Consider the following 17978-nt stretch of genomic DNA (forward strand, 5'->3'; position numbering starts at 1 on the left):
AAAACTAGGTAATGATAGAGATCTCCCCATGAATTTCCCCATGGGGATGAATAAAGTATCTATCTATCTAGAAGATTATAAGGCTAGCAGAAAGGAGCTTAAGACTGAAATTAGGAGACAGAAGGGGCCATGAGAAGGCCTTGGCAAGAAGGATTAAAGAAAACCTCAAGGCATTCTACGAGTAAGTGAAGAGCAAGAGGATAAGACATGACAGAATAGGACCAATTAAGTGTGGCAGTGGAAAAGTGTGTATGGAACCGGAGGAGAGAGCAGAGGTACTTAATGAATACTTTGCTTCAGTATTCACTATAGAAAAGGATCTTGGTGATTGCAGGGATGACTTACAGCAGTCTGAAAAGTTTGAGCCTATAGACATTAAGAAAGAGGACGTGCTGGAGCTTTTGGGAAGCATCAAGTTGGATAAGTTTCCGGGACCAGATGAGATGTACCCCAGGCTACTGTGGGAGATGAGGGAGGAGATTGCTGAGCCTCTGACAATGATCTTTGCATCATCAATGGGGATGGGAGAGGTTCCAGAGGACTGGAGGGTTGCAGATGTTCCCTTATTCAAGAAAGGGAGTAGAGATAGCCCAGTAAATTATAGACCAGTGAGTCTTACTTCAGTGGTTGGTAAGTTGATGGAGAAGATGCTGATAGGCAGGATTTATGAACAGTTGGAGAGGAATAGTCAGCATGGCTTTGTCTAGGGCTGGTCGTACCTTCTGAACCTGATTGAATTTTTTGAGGATGTGACTAAACACATTGCTGAAGGTAGAGCAGTAGATGTATATATGGATTTCAGCAAGGCATTTGATAAGGTACCCCATGCAAGGCTTATTGAGAAAGTAAGGAGGCATGGGATCCAAGGGGACATTGCTTTGTGGATCCAGAACTGGCTTGCCAACAGAAGGCAAAGAGTGGTTGTAGACGGGTCATATTCTGCATGGAGGTCGGCGACCAGTGGTGTGCCTCAGGGATCTGCTCTGGGACCTTTACTCTTCGTGATTTTTATAAATGACCTGGATGAGGAAGTGGAGTGATGGGTTAGTAAGTTTGCCGATGACATAAAGGTTGGGGGTATTGTGGATAGTGTGGAAGGCTGTCAGAAGTTACAGTGAGACATCAATAGAATGCAAAACTGGACTGAGAATTGGCAGATGGAGTTCAACCCAGAAAAGTGTGAGGTGGTTCATTTTGGTAGGTCAAATATGATGGTAGAATATAGTATTAATGGTAAGACTCTTGGCAGTGTGGAGGATCAGAGGGATCTTGGGGTCCGAGTCCACAGGACACTCAAAGCTGCTGCGCAGGTTAACTGTATCGTTAAGAAGGCATACAGTGCATCGGCCTTCATCAATCTCGGGACTGAGTTTAAGAGCAGAGAGGTAATGTTACAGCTATAAAAGACCCTGGTTAGGCCCCACTTGGAGTACTGTGCTCAGTTCTGGTCACCTCATACAGAAAGAAATGTGGAAACTATAAAAAGAGTGCAGAGGAGATTTACAAAGATGTTGCCTGGATTGGGGAGCATGCCTTATGAAAACAGGTTGAGTGAACTCCGCCTTTTCTCCCTGGAGCGATGGAGGATGAGAGGTGACCTGATAGAGGTGTATAAGATGATGAGAGGCATTGATGGTGTGGATAGTCAGATGCTTTTTCCCAGGGTTGAAATGGCTGCCACAAGAGGGCACAGTTTTAAGGTGCTTGGAAGTATGTACATAGGAGATGTCAGGGGCATGTTTTCTTTACACAGAGAGTGACGAGTGTGTGGATTGTGCTGCCGGCAATGGTGGTGGAGGCGGATACAACAGGATCTTTTAAGAGCCTCCTGGATAGGTACATGGAATTTAACAAAATAGAGGGCTATGGGTAACCCTAGGTATTTCTAAAGTAAGTACTTGTTTGGCACAGCATTGTAGGCCAAAGGGCCTGTATTGCGAAGAGTTTTTTGATGTTTCTATGCAATTCTCCTTATTCTATTAGCACTTAATAAAATGACCATGAAGCAACAAGTTTTATGTCGCTTTCTTGTCTATGGAAAGAATCTTGGATCAAAAACATCAAAATCCAGCGAGACCATTCCAGTAAACCCTCTCTGAAATGGTTATATATACTTAGTTAAATAAAGGGACCAAAACGGTACACAGATCTAGCGCTCCTAGTATCTTTTGCAGATGTGGTAAGATTTCTTTTTCAAATACTTCAACCCCTTTAAATACAAACCAGCATTTCATTAGCTTTCCTGATTAGCTGCTGCACTTGTATGGCAGTGCCATGTGCTTCATGTGCAAGGACCTCTGTGTTGCAGCTTTCTGCAGTCGTCCTGTTAAATAATACATTTGTTTTATTATTCTTCCTAAAGTGAACTATTGCACTGGTAAATTTTCCCATCATACTTGAAATAAAACACTAAAAGATACTCAGGCACGTACATTGGAGGGGTATGGGTCATATTCAGGCAAATAGGATTAGCTCAGATGGGTATCTTGATCAGCACAGATGAATTTGGCTTAAGTTTCTGTGCTGTATTCATCTCCATCATTGACTGAACCTATCAAATTCTCTTCATGAAGAGTATACTCTTCACAGCTGGCCTTTCCTCTTTTGTATCACCCATAAATTTGGCTGCCTTCCTCTAAATCACGTAAATATCTGTGGCTCCAGCACTGATCCTGTTATTTTCTATTGGTCACTAAACCAAAAAAAAACCCCTTTATCTCTATTTGCTGCTTCTCATTGGTAAACCAATCTTCCATCCATACAAGTATATCACCTCTCTCACCATGAGCTTTTATCTTACAAATAATCATTTGTGTGGCATCTTGTCCCAACACTTACTGAAATTTAAAAAACAGCACATTTACTGGTTCTTATCTGAACAGACTGACTGATATTTTATGAAAGAACTGCACAAGGATGAAACTGAATCAAAGCACAAGAATCTCCACTGTGAATTTCCTTCTCCACTGGCATTCTTTTTGTATTTCTCCCTTCCTGAAAACAAAATGCAATCCAATACAAAAACACTCAAGAAGCACTCAATGTAATCATTATTTCTGACAAGAACTTCAAGTTATAATGCAACACACAAGTTTCTACCACAACACGATAATTTTATGAACTCACAAGGTGCGTTGTAAGAAAGGATGAAATTGCAAATCACCTCCTAAGATTTAAGAATACTTTGGAACAATTTTAACAGTTTAGCTTGAACTTTGGGTTAAAAGTGGGAACCTTCTGGCTTCAGAGTAATAGATACAGATGATTCAAAAATCTTTTGACATACCCATCCAGATGTGGTGCTGGCTTTGTAGTTCTGTTCCATTTGAAGGAATCCATAGTTTGAAAGGATGATTTGAAAAAGAATAGGAAGGATGTCACGAATTCGGCACAGAGGTAGAGATCATTTTTATGTCAGATTTGACGAATATTTTAAAATATGAAAGGAAAAGAAAAAATAATTAGTTCAAGCAATTGCCCCTCAAAAGGTCATTCAATTAATAAACAATCAAACCACTGTTCATGCGCTGGCTTTATGATTGAGCCCCACGCTGGACTGCTGGGTTTATTAAAACAGTGCTCTAGGTCCCAGTGTTGGCAATGGCATATTAAAGCCGCATGCTCCACTTCTAAAGGGTTCCTCTAAACTTTGAGGGTGTTTGATCCAAGAATTCAAGCGTGATCTCCATCCAGTATGCTACATAAATTGGGCAAGAATCTCTCTTTGAAGCCTTTAACATCATGTGGTTCAGAAACTACAGTGATCAAAGAAAAATCAATGAATCATGATGGTCCACTCTTTTAATGGTAAAATATTCATGATCTAATAATAGATACTTGTGGAATTTTCATCTTCGCATCAGGCCTCAAATTATTTCTCCAGAATTGCCTCTGAAGCACTCTTCAAAGTCAATTTTTATGAAAAATGGACAATTATGCACATCTCCGAGTTATTTAGTGTTGTTACTTTTAAGGCAGAATGCATAAATCCATGTAAGTGAAGCTGAGTTGATGTTACTGCTGGTCTTAACTATGTCAACTCTGACTGAACAGTTTATTTTAAACTGACTTTTGTTTGATAGAAACTATGGTTCTTTTGAATGGTCCCACCATTAGATAATATGTACTGACTTAACTGCAAATGACAAGGCATATAAATAAAATCCTCCATCACTATTATTATACCTAAAGTCTTGAAAAGGTTATTATTGCAAAACTGCAAATGATTTTACTGTGATTTTCCCTTTACTGTGAACCATAGCTATCACTTTATATTTTGTTCTCAGTAACATAATGGAAGCAAAACTACTGCATCTATTTCCACGAAAAGTTACTTTTAAAAATACTAAGCTAGATAGTAGGCAGATATCTTACAGTAATTCAGAATCAAGTGTGCTGCTAAAAATCTTATACTTAAAAGATCACTTTCCTCTCTGTGTTGTGTTCTACATCCATCCCAATGCAGGCTTGACTGCACTAATTTAATAATTCAACCCACAGACTAACTCTGCCTGCAAGATTACGAAAGTATACCACATTTTACAAAGAGTTAATGTAAAGGACCTTTTGACAGTACTGTAACTCTCATTAGTCTTGGTTGATCACCAAGCTCAGTAATAATTGCTACAATGCTGAAATAGATGGGATTTTTTGATTAAGAGTCATTATCTTTTGTTTTATATTTCACCATCATTCCTTAATTAAACCGAATTAAGTACTTTTGGGGAATGCACAACTGAAAGTTTGCATTGAAAAGATATACAGCTGAAAGCAGCTGCAGGACCAGAGCATTTAGCTTCTCCAAGTGTAGTGTTCACACTACAGCGAAGCGACGTTGATTGACCTGCAATCATAGGAACATCCAGATACTCAGTATTTGAAAGAAATCTGGAAACTGAGATACCTTCAGGAGGTTGCAGCTGCATGAAGGGCATTCTAAAAACTTTTAATTCACAATAAGCGACAATGACTCAGAAGATTTTAGTAATGCACATCAACACATTATAAAGGAAAGCACAGCTTGTGTTTAGTACAGGATTAGGGGAGCAGTTGGAAATGCACCTTCATACCATTTTCTCACCTCAAAAATCAGAACTTCTTTCCCAAAATTTCCACCAGATTAAAAACAGAATTTTATTTCCACAGTCTTAGCAGTTAACGAGCATAGACGTATTTCAGATTATCTAACTTGTCACCAGTTATCCCAATGAATTCCAAAATATAATTTGTCACTTTAGAAAGCAGGTTACAGACATTCTAATCCAAAGGCAACCAAAAATATTTCACATAAACTTACAATGAGATTGTTTGTCTATCCCAATATATTATTTCCACAAGAATTTTCCCTAATGAATGTATAAAGTGAAGATTTTAAAGGTGCCATCTCCCTAGGTTCATCTCATTTTTAGAGATATTACTTCATGAAAACTTCAAATAATTAAGGTTGGCATTTGGCAAAAACTACAGGACAGTGTTAAATTTTGATTAGCTGGTCCAATGAACCAATTTTGATTAAGTTTGCAACAGAGCCACTGTTACAGCAAAGATTATAGCCAAAAATTCATGGACTTAGCATTTGAATTGTGCGACCAAATTTCAACACACACATCTCTTCTTAGAGAAAGACTTGCCCACCATCTTATAGGCCAAAGCCCTGGGATCAAGAATTCTCAGAAGATCCTTGTGAACCTTAGTGAACTTGCGTTCCAGTGTAAGACAAAACCCAGAACTGCTGTTTTGGTATGTTCTTGGATTAAATTGTCTGTACCGACGTCACATGTATCTGAAAAGTTGAAAGCTTGATTACAGGAATCATAGAAACATTTAGGAACAATAGAACAAGAAGAGGCCATTCAGCCCTTTCTGGCCTGTACATCCACTGGCTAACCTGCTGGTTAATTCATTCCAAATGCCATAATTCCAAAAGATTTAATAGCCTTGTATGAAAAATCCATTTTTTTTATAGGTCTGAAATTTTCATCTGTTCTGTGGGATCTCAATTTTTCAGGAGATGGATTCTAGATATCCACTATCCTTTTGGTGAAGAAGTGTCTGCTGAAAGCCCCTGTAGAATTTGAAGGCTACTACTTTTCAGTTATCCTATCAAACCTTGAATCAACCTGATCAGAAATTGGATTAATTTTGGAATGAAAAAGGTTTTTTAATTGATCTTTAAAACTGAAAAGAATATACTCTTTACTGATGTAATCACACTGTAACCAACTGGCTTAGAGTTAAGTACAAAGATTAGACCATTTTTAGCTTTACATTGGCATTATAGGACTTCAGAGATCAGATACTTGGTAAAGCCACTGCAGGCTTGATAGAGCATTTCAATGCCAAGGGGCGGTTTTACGCTGTGCCAATCTTGCACCAGCAACAACCAAATGAGAGCACAGACTGATTGGGCTCTTCTAAAGCCAAGGACACAGATTTTTAAAATGGCTTTCTCAGTTGATGAACAAGGAGAAGCTTATTTAAGTTAGCAAACTTGCCTCTCCTCTTCTACAATGGCAAGTTAATGATAACAGTATCTGTACTCTGTACACACGAAACAGTGTTAGCAGGAGCTCTTTTAAAAACAGAAAATGGTTCAGGCAGTTTCTTTGAATAAAGGTAGATTGGGTTAATGTTTCAGGTGACAGATTATAAGACAATACCAGTAGAATTAGGCCATTTGGCCCATTGAGTCTGCTTCATCATTCCATCATAAATAAATGGCCATCAGCCAAGATGGAAAGGCAGAGCAGACTTGATGCGCCAAATGGTCTAATTCTGCTCCCATGTCTTCTGATCTTATTATTTCAGATAAAGATTTGCCAACCTGGAACCTTAAATCAACCAACCCTTGTCCAGACTTTGCAATTGCTTATATCATTTTCTGTTTCATATCAGATTTTCATATATAAATAATTAGCTCTATGGTAATTGGCCATAAGCAGAAAAACAAATATACCCAAATCCAAACATGACTGGAAAACTGATTTCTATAAAATGAGACATAGTACCCCTCCCCTCCACAATGATATAATGACATTTTTTTTTGTTCAAAAGAAATTAACATATTGAGCAAGTAAGGACAGCCTTATAGTAATGGCACATTACCTTTGCAGCGCAGGATGTAACACTGATTCTGTAAATTTTACACAAAAATGGCAAGAGAAAAATTGTAATACATTCCAGACAAAAAAATCCAAGTTTTTTTTCACATATATTATTAAAAATCACATCAAAAGTCAACACAACACTATAGGATAGTTTTCTTAATCAAACAGATGTGATGCACAAAAACAGATTGCATTAAACGTACTTGAAGCTTGCAGGCAGAGGGCTCTAAAATTTTTCTTAATTTCTCTTTATTCAACTTCTACACAAAACTCAATTTTTAAATAAACTTATTCTCTTTCTGTTACAAACTAATTTTCTGTCAATCACTTTTCTTTCCTCCCCCACACAACAGAACCACCACATTCTGCATTCTGATTATCAGGCAGGTTTGGGCCTTCTTCAAGCCTTCCACTGCCAATGTTTCCAAGTGTTTCAAACCCAGGACCATCACATAAGGCTGCTGGCACTGGTGGAAATGTAACTACAGATATGCCCCACTAAACACCAATCAGAAAAGGAAAAAGCAGTCATGTGCAAGATTGGTGAATAATCTGACCACTCCTTGCAACAGAAACATCTGATTACAACTGAATTACAAATGAAGGTTGATAATACATTAAATTGCCAAAAGGAATTGCCAGATGCACAGCATCTTCTTGAACGCAACAGAATGAGTAAAATAACTGATCCTTACAATTCAACATCTTTTAATTTGACATTACACACAGAATTTACTAACACACTTAAATCTCCACATTTAATTTAATTCACTTTACCAAAGAAAACATGATTATTGTTGGGGGTTGAGATATTTCTGCAGCCAATGAACAAAAGTAGCAAAGTATACTTACTGTAATTGTTCAAATTCATTATGACATGTGGCCCAAAAACGAACAATAACCATAATTAAGGTTCATTCCCATAGGGAGCTTAGAATCCAAGTGACATACATAGTGTTCTCAGTTTTAAACAAAATTATCAGAGCAAGAATTTAACATCGTCCATACTTGGCTTCAAAATTACAGTGAAAATCATGATCTTTAATAAAGCTAGTCTCTATGAAAAGATTCAGAGGCTCAGCAATAGATGATGCAAATGAAGAAAGGCACTGCAATAGCGATATGAAAGTTCAACTTCGACTGAGGTGAGAAAAGGAACAAAATCCTTATATCCTTCCTTGAGTTAGAATGAAGACAGCTGACAACATGGGTGGAATAATAGCTAGTGAATGGGCTTCAGTTCCCACTACTGACTGTAAGGAGCTTGTATGTTTCCCTCATAGCTGCATGGGGTTCCTCTGGGTGCTCCAGTGATCTCCCACATTTCAAAGACACAGGGGTTAGGGATAGTAAATTGTGGCCTTGCTATATTGGTGCCAGTAGCATGGCAGCACTTGCTGGCTGATCCCAGCACATCCTTGAACTATGTTGGCTGTTGACACAAATGTTGCATTTAATTGTATATTGTGGTGCACGTGACAAATGAAGATAATCTTTTAAAAATATATATTTAGATATTTTAGATATTTACTCTCCAATGGAGTAAAAGATTGCCTTAACCTATGGCTGCAAGTTAGTGTCTCAGGTTTGTTCTGAGGAGAAATTCTTTTTGTATTTAAAGCATAGAATTACATTGATCTTACTGGATGACTGAATTAAAATGTGCTGAAGAGACTTTTTGATCAGAAATCATGTGATTAGATTCCATGCTTCATTAATATAGTGGCTGATCATCAAAAGATGTGTTAATGGCTCGTCTTAAAATCAAATGGAGAGAAGTTTTCAGTAATAAAGATAGAAACTTAGCTCAGTATATCAACTCAAAATGCTGGAGGAACTCAGCAGGCCAGGCAGCATCTATGGAAAAAAGTACAGACGATGTTTCAGGCTGAGACCCTTCATCAGGACTGGAGGGAAAAAAGATGAGGAGTAGGAGTTAGAAGGTAGGGGAAGGAGAGGAAGAAACACAAGGTGATAGGTGAAACCGGTGAAGGCAGGGTGGAGGGGTGAAGTTAAGAGTTGGGAAGTAGATTGGTGAAAGAGACACAGGGCTGGAGAAAGGGAAATCTGATAGGAGAGGACAGAAGGCCATGGTAGAAAGAAATGGGGAGGAGCATCAAAGGGAGGTAATGGGCAGGTAAGATAAGGAGAGTTGGGGAAATGGGAAAGGGGAGTGGTGAATCCGGGGGGGGGGGGGGTGGGGTGGGGAAGGACATTACCAGAAGTTCGAGAAATCAACATTCATGCCATCAGGGTGGAGGCTACCCAGCTCCTCCAACCTGAACATGGCCTTCATTGCAACAGTAGAGGTGGCCATGGACTGAAATGACAGAATGGGAATGGGAAGTGCAATTAAAATGGGTGGCCTCTGGAATATATGCCCACATCAGTAATGACAGCCAGGGATAGGGACATAGCTGAATTGGGACAAGACATAGACTGGGATGCGATTTGGGATAATGCTGCCGGTGCTTCAAAAAACCCAAATCATCGGTATATACACATGAAATTTTGTCATAGAGCATATCTAACACCGAGAATTAGATATCAAATGGGACTGGTTCCTGGCCCATATTGCTCATTCTGCCCCCACGGAACCATTGGCTCTTTTATACATGTTGTATGGGAATGTCCGGGGTTTTTGGTTTGTGGGGGAAGGTTATCAGTACTCTTACAGAACTAAGGGGGGTATAATTACCAATGGACCCTATTGTACATCTTCTCAATGATGACTCCCACCTTTCCCTTATGGAAAAAACACGGAAAATCTGGCTGGCAGGCCTGATTGCAGCTAAGAAGATTGTAGTCCAGCGTTGGAAACCTCCTCATGATGTTTCAAGTACTCACTGGCTTCAGAGCTTCTTGGACATTTCTTACCTGGAGTTATCATCAGCAAGAGTAAATGATGCACGACCAAACACAATCTTAATGTGGACAAATTTGATATCTACCTTAAAAGATCTTCTGATAAAATAGGAATGCTCTGTCTGTGTATGCACTATTATTCAGTTGGTTGGTGGAGGGGAAAGGGGTGTGGGGGGACAGAGAGGGGTGAAGAGGGGGTGGGGATGAGGGTTGGGAGCTGGGTTAAACAGTCAAAATGTAATTGGCAACTGCTTGTATTGAATGTAATTTGTTGGTGTTGCAATAAAAATTTGTGATTAAAAAAAATGGGTGACCTGCTTTTTCTGGCAGACTGAGCACAAGTGCTTGGCGAAGCAGTCTCCCAATCTACCTCGGGTCCCACCGATATACCATCTCCTTTCCCTTCTCTCGCAACATCTCCTTACCTGCCCATCACCTCCTTCTGGTGCTCAACCCCTTTTCTTTCTTTCATGGCCATCTCTCCTTTCCTATCAGATTCCCCCTTCTCCAGCCCTGTATCTCTTTCACCAATCTACTTCTCAGCTCTTTACTCTCCCCCCCCCAGTTTCACCCATCACCTTGTGTTTCTTCCTTCCCTCCCCCACCTTCTAACTCCTACTCATCTTTTTTTCCTCCAGTCCCGATGAAAATTTGACTCTATTCTTTTCCACAGATGCTGCCTAGCCTGCTGAGTTCCTTCAGCATTTTGTTTGTGTTGCTTAATTTCCAGCATCTGCAGATTTTCTCTTGTATATCCACTGTAAGCTACTGACGTAGGAAGTTTGTCCTTGGGTCTTCCAGATAACAAACTTAGTTTCCAGAAATACAATCACCATGATCAAAAGTTCAAGCACAAGGGGCATCACAGGTATAAATGGAGATAATAATGCAGCCTTTAAAATAAGTCTCTAATAATTGGCCAACAAGACTGATGACAAAAGAATTCAAGGCACTCATTGTTGTGGTGTATAAGGAATAATCAGCATTGATGGACTAACTGGGCTTTTCTTTATCCTAGTTCTTTTATACCCAATACAGTTAAGAGGATTTGGATCCTGAACATGTTGGATTTTGGTTAGATTTTGGGTCTATTTTGGCCAAGTACAATGAATTATTTGCACAAGTCCCAAGACAAAATCTTCAAAAATACAATCTAGAAAGTTATGCAATATTTTGAATCAAGGTAGCTACTTGTTACTTTAGATAATATTGGAATTGAAGATAACAAATAAGATCTTTGCAAAGGGCAATCAAACAATATTTCTTTTATCTCTTCTCGGTAAGTCCTTTGGAGATTGGCATTAGTTGAAGGAATTGAATATTTTATGATCGCTCAATCCATTTACAGGACCCTCCTTACTGACGCTCAATGCAGATGCATGATGGAATGCGGCGGCAACAAAAACAATCAGTCTGAAGGCAGGCCATTATGGGAAGCATCTTGGGAGCTGCAAAAACCGTTCTTGGCAGTGTACTGCCGATTCACAGAGGCATAAAGTCAACATGGGTAACTTCTTCCTCTCTATTTGATCAGTGTTCTTAATGATGAATTGCTTGGGGAGCAGTTAACCCCATCTCAGCAGAAGCTGAAACTCATCAGTTTTAACTATTGAGCTGCAAAGGACCTTAGGTAATGGGTGGTTTTCAGCTCCAAGTTAGGATCAAGTTATATTGTTCAGCGACAACTGATTAGCATACTAAGCAAGAAATTAAATGGATTGATGTTGGAACAATTTTTAACCCCTGAAGTCAGTGACTGTGCACACAGTTTTCTAACTTTTATTCTTTTGGGAAATCCTAGTTTTGGACTTCCCTGCCAGGGTAGGAGAGTCCATATTAATGGGGCAAAGATTTAGTGAGAGAGGGGAAAGTGACCCAAGAAGCAATTTTTTCCCAGAGGGTGATGAATACATGGAATAAGCTGCAAGAGAAAGTGACTGTGGTAGGTATAATGGTATCATTTAAGAAGAACTAAGATAGGTACGTGGAGGGGTGGGGCTTGGAAGGATATGGGACAGAGGAAATTTGGACTGAAAACTGTGGTCATCACGGACTAGTTGGGCTGAGGGGCCCGAATCCGTGCTGTATTGCTCTATGTATGACTGAATGACGGCTCATGCTAAGAGGCATCTCCATGGACATAGTCCACCAAGTCACTTAAGTGGTCATTTCCTCAGATGTACAACTGGGTAGCTCCTTGACCATGTTAAGTACAACAGGATCAATTTCCAGTAACTTTTGGTGATAGTCATGTAAATGCATTGACAATGTCATAAGAAGTAAACACAAGATCGTTTCCTTTTCCCCGGTCCATTTCTTGTCTTTAATGCTGTCAATACTGATCCATAGGTCACTCCTGTGTGAGTGGCTTAGTACCATACCTTCTAATGTAGCTATCCACTAAATTAGCAAGTTTCTCTATTGGCATGGCCTGACTAGCTGGGCATTCCCTATTGTTCTGTATTTGGCAGATTACCCATTCCTTTGCTTGTGTGCTCATTCATTGTTCCCTTTTTATAGCTTTCATGTTCCTTTCTCCATGGATCTCTCTCTCTCTCTCTAAATGCCCTCATTAATCTAACCAAAAGAAGCTTTCACCTATAGTTTATACCCATAGCAGTGGCATTATTCTTCTACTTTTCACTCTCTATCAAATGACTACATTGATGGCTTGGTACAACTACAATTCTAACTCAAATTGCAAATATCATAGGCAAAGTAGTTCCAAGTAATAACATTGATACAGTAGGGCTTGGGAGATTAAACTAATGCTTAAACTTCCCCTCACTACTGAAGTTAAAGTTCTATATTGATACATGATGTCCCTCTCTGGAAAAGTGGGAAAGGAGCATAAACATCTTTTAATACAATAATGACATAAAATGTACTCGGTGGCCACTTTATTAGGTATTTCCTGTTCCTAATAAGGTTCATGGTCTTGGGCTGCTGTAGCCATTCACTTGAAGGTTCGACACGTTGTGCATTCTACTGTAATTAATGTGTTATTACTTGAGCTACTGTTGCCTTCCTGTCAGCTTGAACCAGTCTGGCTATTCTCCTATGACCTCTCTTATTAACAAGCCATTTCTGCCCACAGAACTGCTGCTGTAAACTCTAGGGACTGTTGTGTGTGAAAATCCCAGGAGATCAGTAGTTTGAGATACTCAAACCATCCCATCTGGCACCAACAATAATTCCACGGTTGAAGTCACTTAAATCATGTTTCTTCCCCATTCTGATGTTTGGTCTGAACAACAACGGAACCTCTTGAACACGACTTCGTGCTTTTATGATTGAGTTGCTGCCACATGATGGCTGATTAGATATTTGCATTAACAAGCAGGTGTACAAGTGTACCTAACAAAGTGGCCACTGTGTGCATACCTTATAGTTAATTTAATCAAAAGTAATCAAGTTTTGAAAGGATGGAAAAAAGTAAGTATTTTGAACTCTGTCACGGTGAGTAACAATCAGCAATTCATATTATTTCACAAGGACGGGGATTTGTTTTTCAAGAATAAAACAAGGTTTTGAGAGAACTAGGATACACTAACCCAGAAACAATCTTATTAAAGTCACTGTAACTTGAGGAAAGAAAACCAAGCTCTTTACGGAAGGTGAAAATAATGGGATTTGTCATGGATATCATACTGTGACAACCCAGTAGCATTTTACAAAATGTATCTGTAATAACTTGTAGCTGCTTCAGAACAAAAGCTTACAATAAACAAATTTAAGTAGATCAGATCCTCCACTTAGAGAGCCTGCATGCCCAACGGTATAAAAACCAGTGCAGTAAACCAGAATTAAGTAATGTCTCGTTTGGTGCATATCACAATACTTCTAGTGTTCCATTAACTTCAGCTGCTGCATGGGACCTAACCACTGCAAGTCACTATCTCAGGGAATTCTAATGAAGATTAATGAGGGGATGGACATATTATGTTATTGTATATTATTGTATATGTGTGTCACAGAAATCACAGGATAATAAGTTCATTACTTCCGAGGTCAGTGTCAGTTTATATAGAGTTTAGTATCTTTGTCTAACAATACTCCTTTTAGCTATGAACTATTGTTTTTTTGCGAGACTAAAGGCAAATTAAGATTCCTGGTGCAAAGTACAGTTATGCCTGCAACATAAACATAGGCACAATGAATTGAATGATTGTACCCCTTTACTAAAATACTTCCGATTTTTGACATCCAATAAATAAAACTGCATGAAGAATATAACAATGTAGGAATAAGAATCCCCATATCTATGATGGATAAAAAGCATTAATCACAATAGCAAGTGATCTTTAGCAAACCTGTCAGGACAATAGTTATGAATTTGCAGCCGTTAATAAGTTTCCCAACAGTTTAGAATTATACTCAGATCTAAGATAAGCTAAACACTGACATTTTTCCATTTTTGCCTGTGATATCTCATTGGTGCAGGGAAATCAATGGGGACCACCACAGAACATATGTCCCTGTTGATTTGTTCTGTACGATAAAGCATTTAAATTATCTGTCCAATCGGTTTCTAAGCCGCCAGCAAGTCACTGTAATCTTACAATCACAGGGCCTCGTACATTTGCCAAAACTTAAAGATTTCCGAGCCAGCTCCATCATAGGCACTAGCCTCCCCAGCAAGGAGGACATCTTCAAAAAGCGATAGTTCAAAAAACAAAGGTGGCATCCATCATTAAGGACCCCCATCACCCAAGACATGCCCTCTTCTCAATGCTACCATCATCCTTCCATCATCGGATATATGAATGGACAACGAATCCATGTACACCACCTTGTTTGTTTTTCTCTCTTTTTACACAGCTTTTTAAAAAATATATATTTATTTTAACATGAGTTTTTAAAAATTATGTATTGCATTGTACTGCTGCTGCAAAACAAATTTCACGACATATGCCGGTGTTTTAATCTGATTCTGATTCTGAGATAGCAGCATTGGATGAAGCATACAGATGAAGTCCATTCAGCCCTTTGTGGCTATGTGGCTTTTCATTATTGTTATCTAATTACTTACCCACTCACTCTGGAAATACAGCCTTGCAATGGGTCTTCCTTTCCTGTAAATATCTAACTCTTAAATCTTACAATTGAATCTGCATACTCAGAAAATAATTGTTCATAATAACACTCCTCAGATTTCTCTCAAAACTGGTCAATACTCCATCCCCATTACAGACAAAAAAACTTTATTCATTTCCATTGTCAAAACTTTTTATCCAATGTCTTAACTTTACTATAGGAATAACAAACATAGGTTCTGTAATCTCACTGCACAATTGATCTCCCTCACTCTACAGCCATTCCTGCAAGTGCCTTCTGCACCTACTCCAAGATCTTTCTATCATTAGCTAATTGTGGTACTCATAATTTGACATAGTACTGAGGCTTAAAAGGGGTTTAAAAGAGGCTGTTTATAGAGCGTTTGTCAGAGTGCTGTATAGTAGATATTAGTGTAACTTGAAATTTATGGCAAAAAGATACAATGATGAGGCTACAAGACTGCTGATGAAGGAATTTGGAGCATTAGGAGGGATTCAGGAGGTCAGGAACTACCTATGGATGGAAATAGACAGTCGATGTTTCAGATAGAGAATTCTTCTGGACTGAAAAGAGGGGATATAGCCAGTATTAAAAGATGGAGGAAAAGGGTGGTGCTGACCAAATGTCCAGTAAAGCTAGTTTCATTTGCCTACATTTCATCCATATTCCTCTAAATCTTTTCTACCCATGCACCTGCCCAAATATCTTCAAATGTTGATTTACCTGCCCCAACCACATCCTCTGACAGTTCACTGTATTTATGGACCTCCCTTTGAATGGAAGAGTTGCTCCTCAGGTTTTATAAACCTCTCCCCTTTAAACCCATGCCCTTTAGTTCTTGAATCTGCAACCCTGGGAAAGAAATGTGTGCATTCACCCCATGTCCCTCATGATCACTACTTATTCTCCTGCACTTCAATGAACAAAGCCCTAGCCTAGTCAAAAACTTTCTGGAACTCAATACTCTTGAGTACTGGCAGTATCCTTGTAATTTTTATTTCTGCACCCTTAGAGTCAGAGTACAGCACAGAAACATGCCTTTAGGTCAATCTAGCATGCTGAACCATTTAAACAGCCTAGTCCCAATGACCTGCACCTGGACCACAGCCCTTCATATCCCTACTATTCATGTACCTATCCAAACTTCCCTTAAACGTTGAAATCAAGTTTGCATGAGACCACTTGTGCTGGCAGCTCATTCCACACTCTCATGACAGTGAGTGAAGAAGTTTCCCTTAAACATTTCACCTTTCACCCTTAACCCATGACCCCTAGGTGTAGTCCCATCCAACTTCAGTGGAAAATGCCTCCTTGAATTTGCCCTATCTATACCCCACAGTTTTGTATATCTCTATCAAATCTCCTCTCAATCTTTTATGCTCTATAGAATACAGTCCTAACCTATTCAATATTTCCCCATAACTTAGGTCCTCCATACCCAGAATATCCTTGTATATTTTCTCTGAGGTCTTTCAATCTTGCTAACATCTTTCCTGTAGATAGGTGACCAAAACTGCACACAATACTCCAAATTAGGCCTCACCTATGTCTTATGCAACTTCAACATAACATTTCATCTCCTGTACACAATACATTGATTTATGAAGGCTAATGTGCCAAAAGCTACTTGTAACGCCACTTTCATCAAATTATGTACCTATATTCCTAGATTACTTTATTCTACCGCACTCCTCAGTGCCTTACCGTTCACTGTGTAACTTAGTTGGTCCTACCAACGTGCACAACCTTGCAGTTGTCTGCCTTAAATTCCATCTGCCATTTTCCAGCCCATTTTTCCAGCTGATGCAAATCCCTCTGCAAGCCATGATAGCCTTCCTCACTGTCCACTACACACCCAATTTTGGTGTAGAATCTTAATAGCATCATTTCTATAGCAAGGAGACCAAAATGGACACAATATTCCAAACACAACTGTACCAACTCATAAACTCCTTTGAAATTTACTTCTTTAAACTTAAACCTATACACTATTATTGACTTCCACCTAGCGAAAAGGACTCCAACTATCTATCTTATGTACATTTCTCCTAATATTATATATGCCTATCAGGTCTTTCCGCAGCCTACAATCTAGCACAGAAAACAATTTCCTTATCCACTCCAAACCAGGCACTCTGGTGATCTTTAAATATTATTGGTGTTCACTTATATGCTACTTTGTCATTGCTCTAAACACAACTAGAGCTCTATTCCTAATTTCCTCCATTAGTTTAATCAATAGATTGAAGATTGATTAACTTTCCTTCAATAACCACTCTGAATTTGATGTTCTACTTCAGTTTCATTATTGCAGGTTTAACTCAACTTGGATTTTTGCTTATAAAAGTGTTCCCACCATTGACATTAGATAGTTCAGCTGAGTACCTGCATTACACAGATTGGAATTCTAGTCTGACCTTTGCTCACAACTGCTATTGTTGGATGAATTATATTTGGCTAGAGCATTACTAGAAATCGTTTTTAGGAGATGGTGTAATGACGACAGCTGAAATAGGGGTGGTGAAACGAACAGCATCTCAAGACATTAGACTTGGGTTTGATTATTCTACACTATATTGTACTGGTTTCTAACAAAATAAGATGCATGTGACACGTTACTAACTTCTATATTCAGCACTATGGAAAGTCCCAAATGAAATTAATGCAAATAATAAACTGGTAGCTCTTACTAATACATATGAGATGATGGCTGCAACAACTTTCATTCTGAAGTAGGCAGCCAATGTTTATCGTTAGGGCTTGTGCCAAACTTAAGGAAACAGGTGCTTAGAATAACATCAATACGTAGAGTATCACAAAAGAAAACTTAGAAAATGGAAGGAAGATTAAAGACCAATCTGGGGAGAAAGACCAAAAAACGTGTAGCACAAGTTAGCTATGGTCTATTTACACTGCACAGCTCAGTAATTTTTCAGGGTGCAATACACT

At 38.9% G+C, this 17978-nt stretch overlaps 1 protein-coding gene across 9 annotated transcripts in view; it reads right to left on the reverse strand.

Moving 5' to 3' along the window:
• Nucleotides 1-17978, reverse strand: part of nktr (natural killer cell triggering receptor) — a 243430-nt gene that overhangs the window by 77851 nt on the left and 147601 nt on the right. For 7 of the 9 annotated variants that reach the window (XM_073055021.1, XM_073055020.1, XM_073055018.1 and 4 more), the window contains one exon: nt 3287-3316. In XM_073055021.1, the coding sequence (XP_072911122.1) occupies nt 3287-3316 (30 nt within the window). Of the gene's footprint in view, nt 1-3286; nt 6727-7104; nt 7133-17978 lie in introns of those variants that run through there. The other 2 variants (XM_073055025.1, XM_073055026.1) reach the window with 2 other exon arrangements.

This window comes from Hemitrygon akajei, chromosome 8, assembly GCF_048418815.1.
Source record: "Hemitrygon akajei chromosome 8, sHemAka1.3, whole genome shotgun sequence".
In the NCBI taxonomy this organism is placed as follows: Eukaryota; Metazoa; Chordata; class Chondrichthyes; order Myliobatiformes; family Dasyatidae; genus Hemitrygon; species Hemitrygon akajei.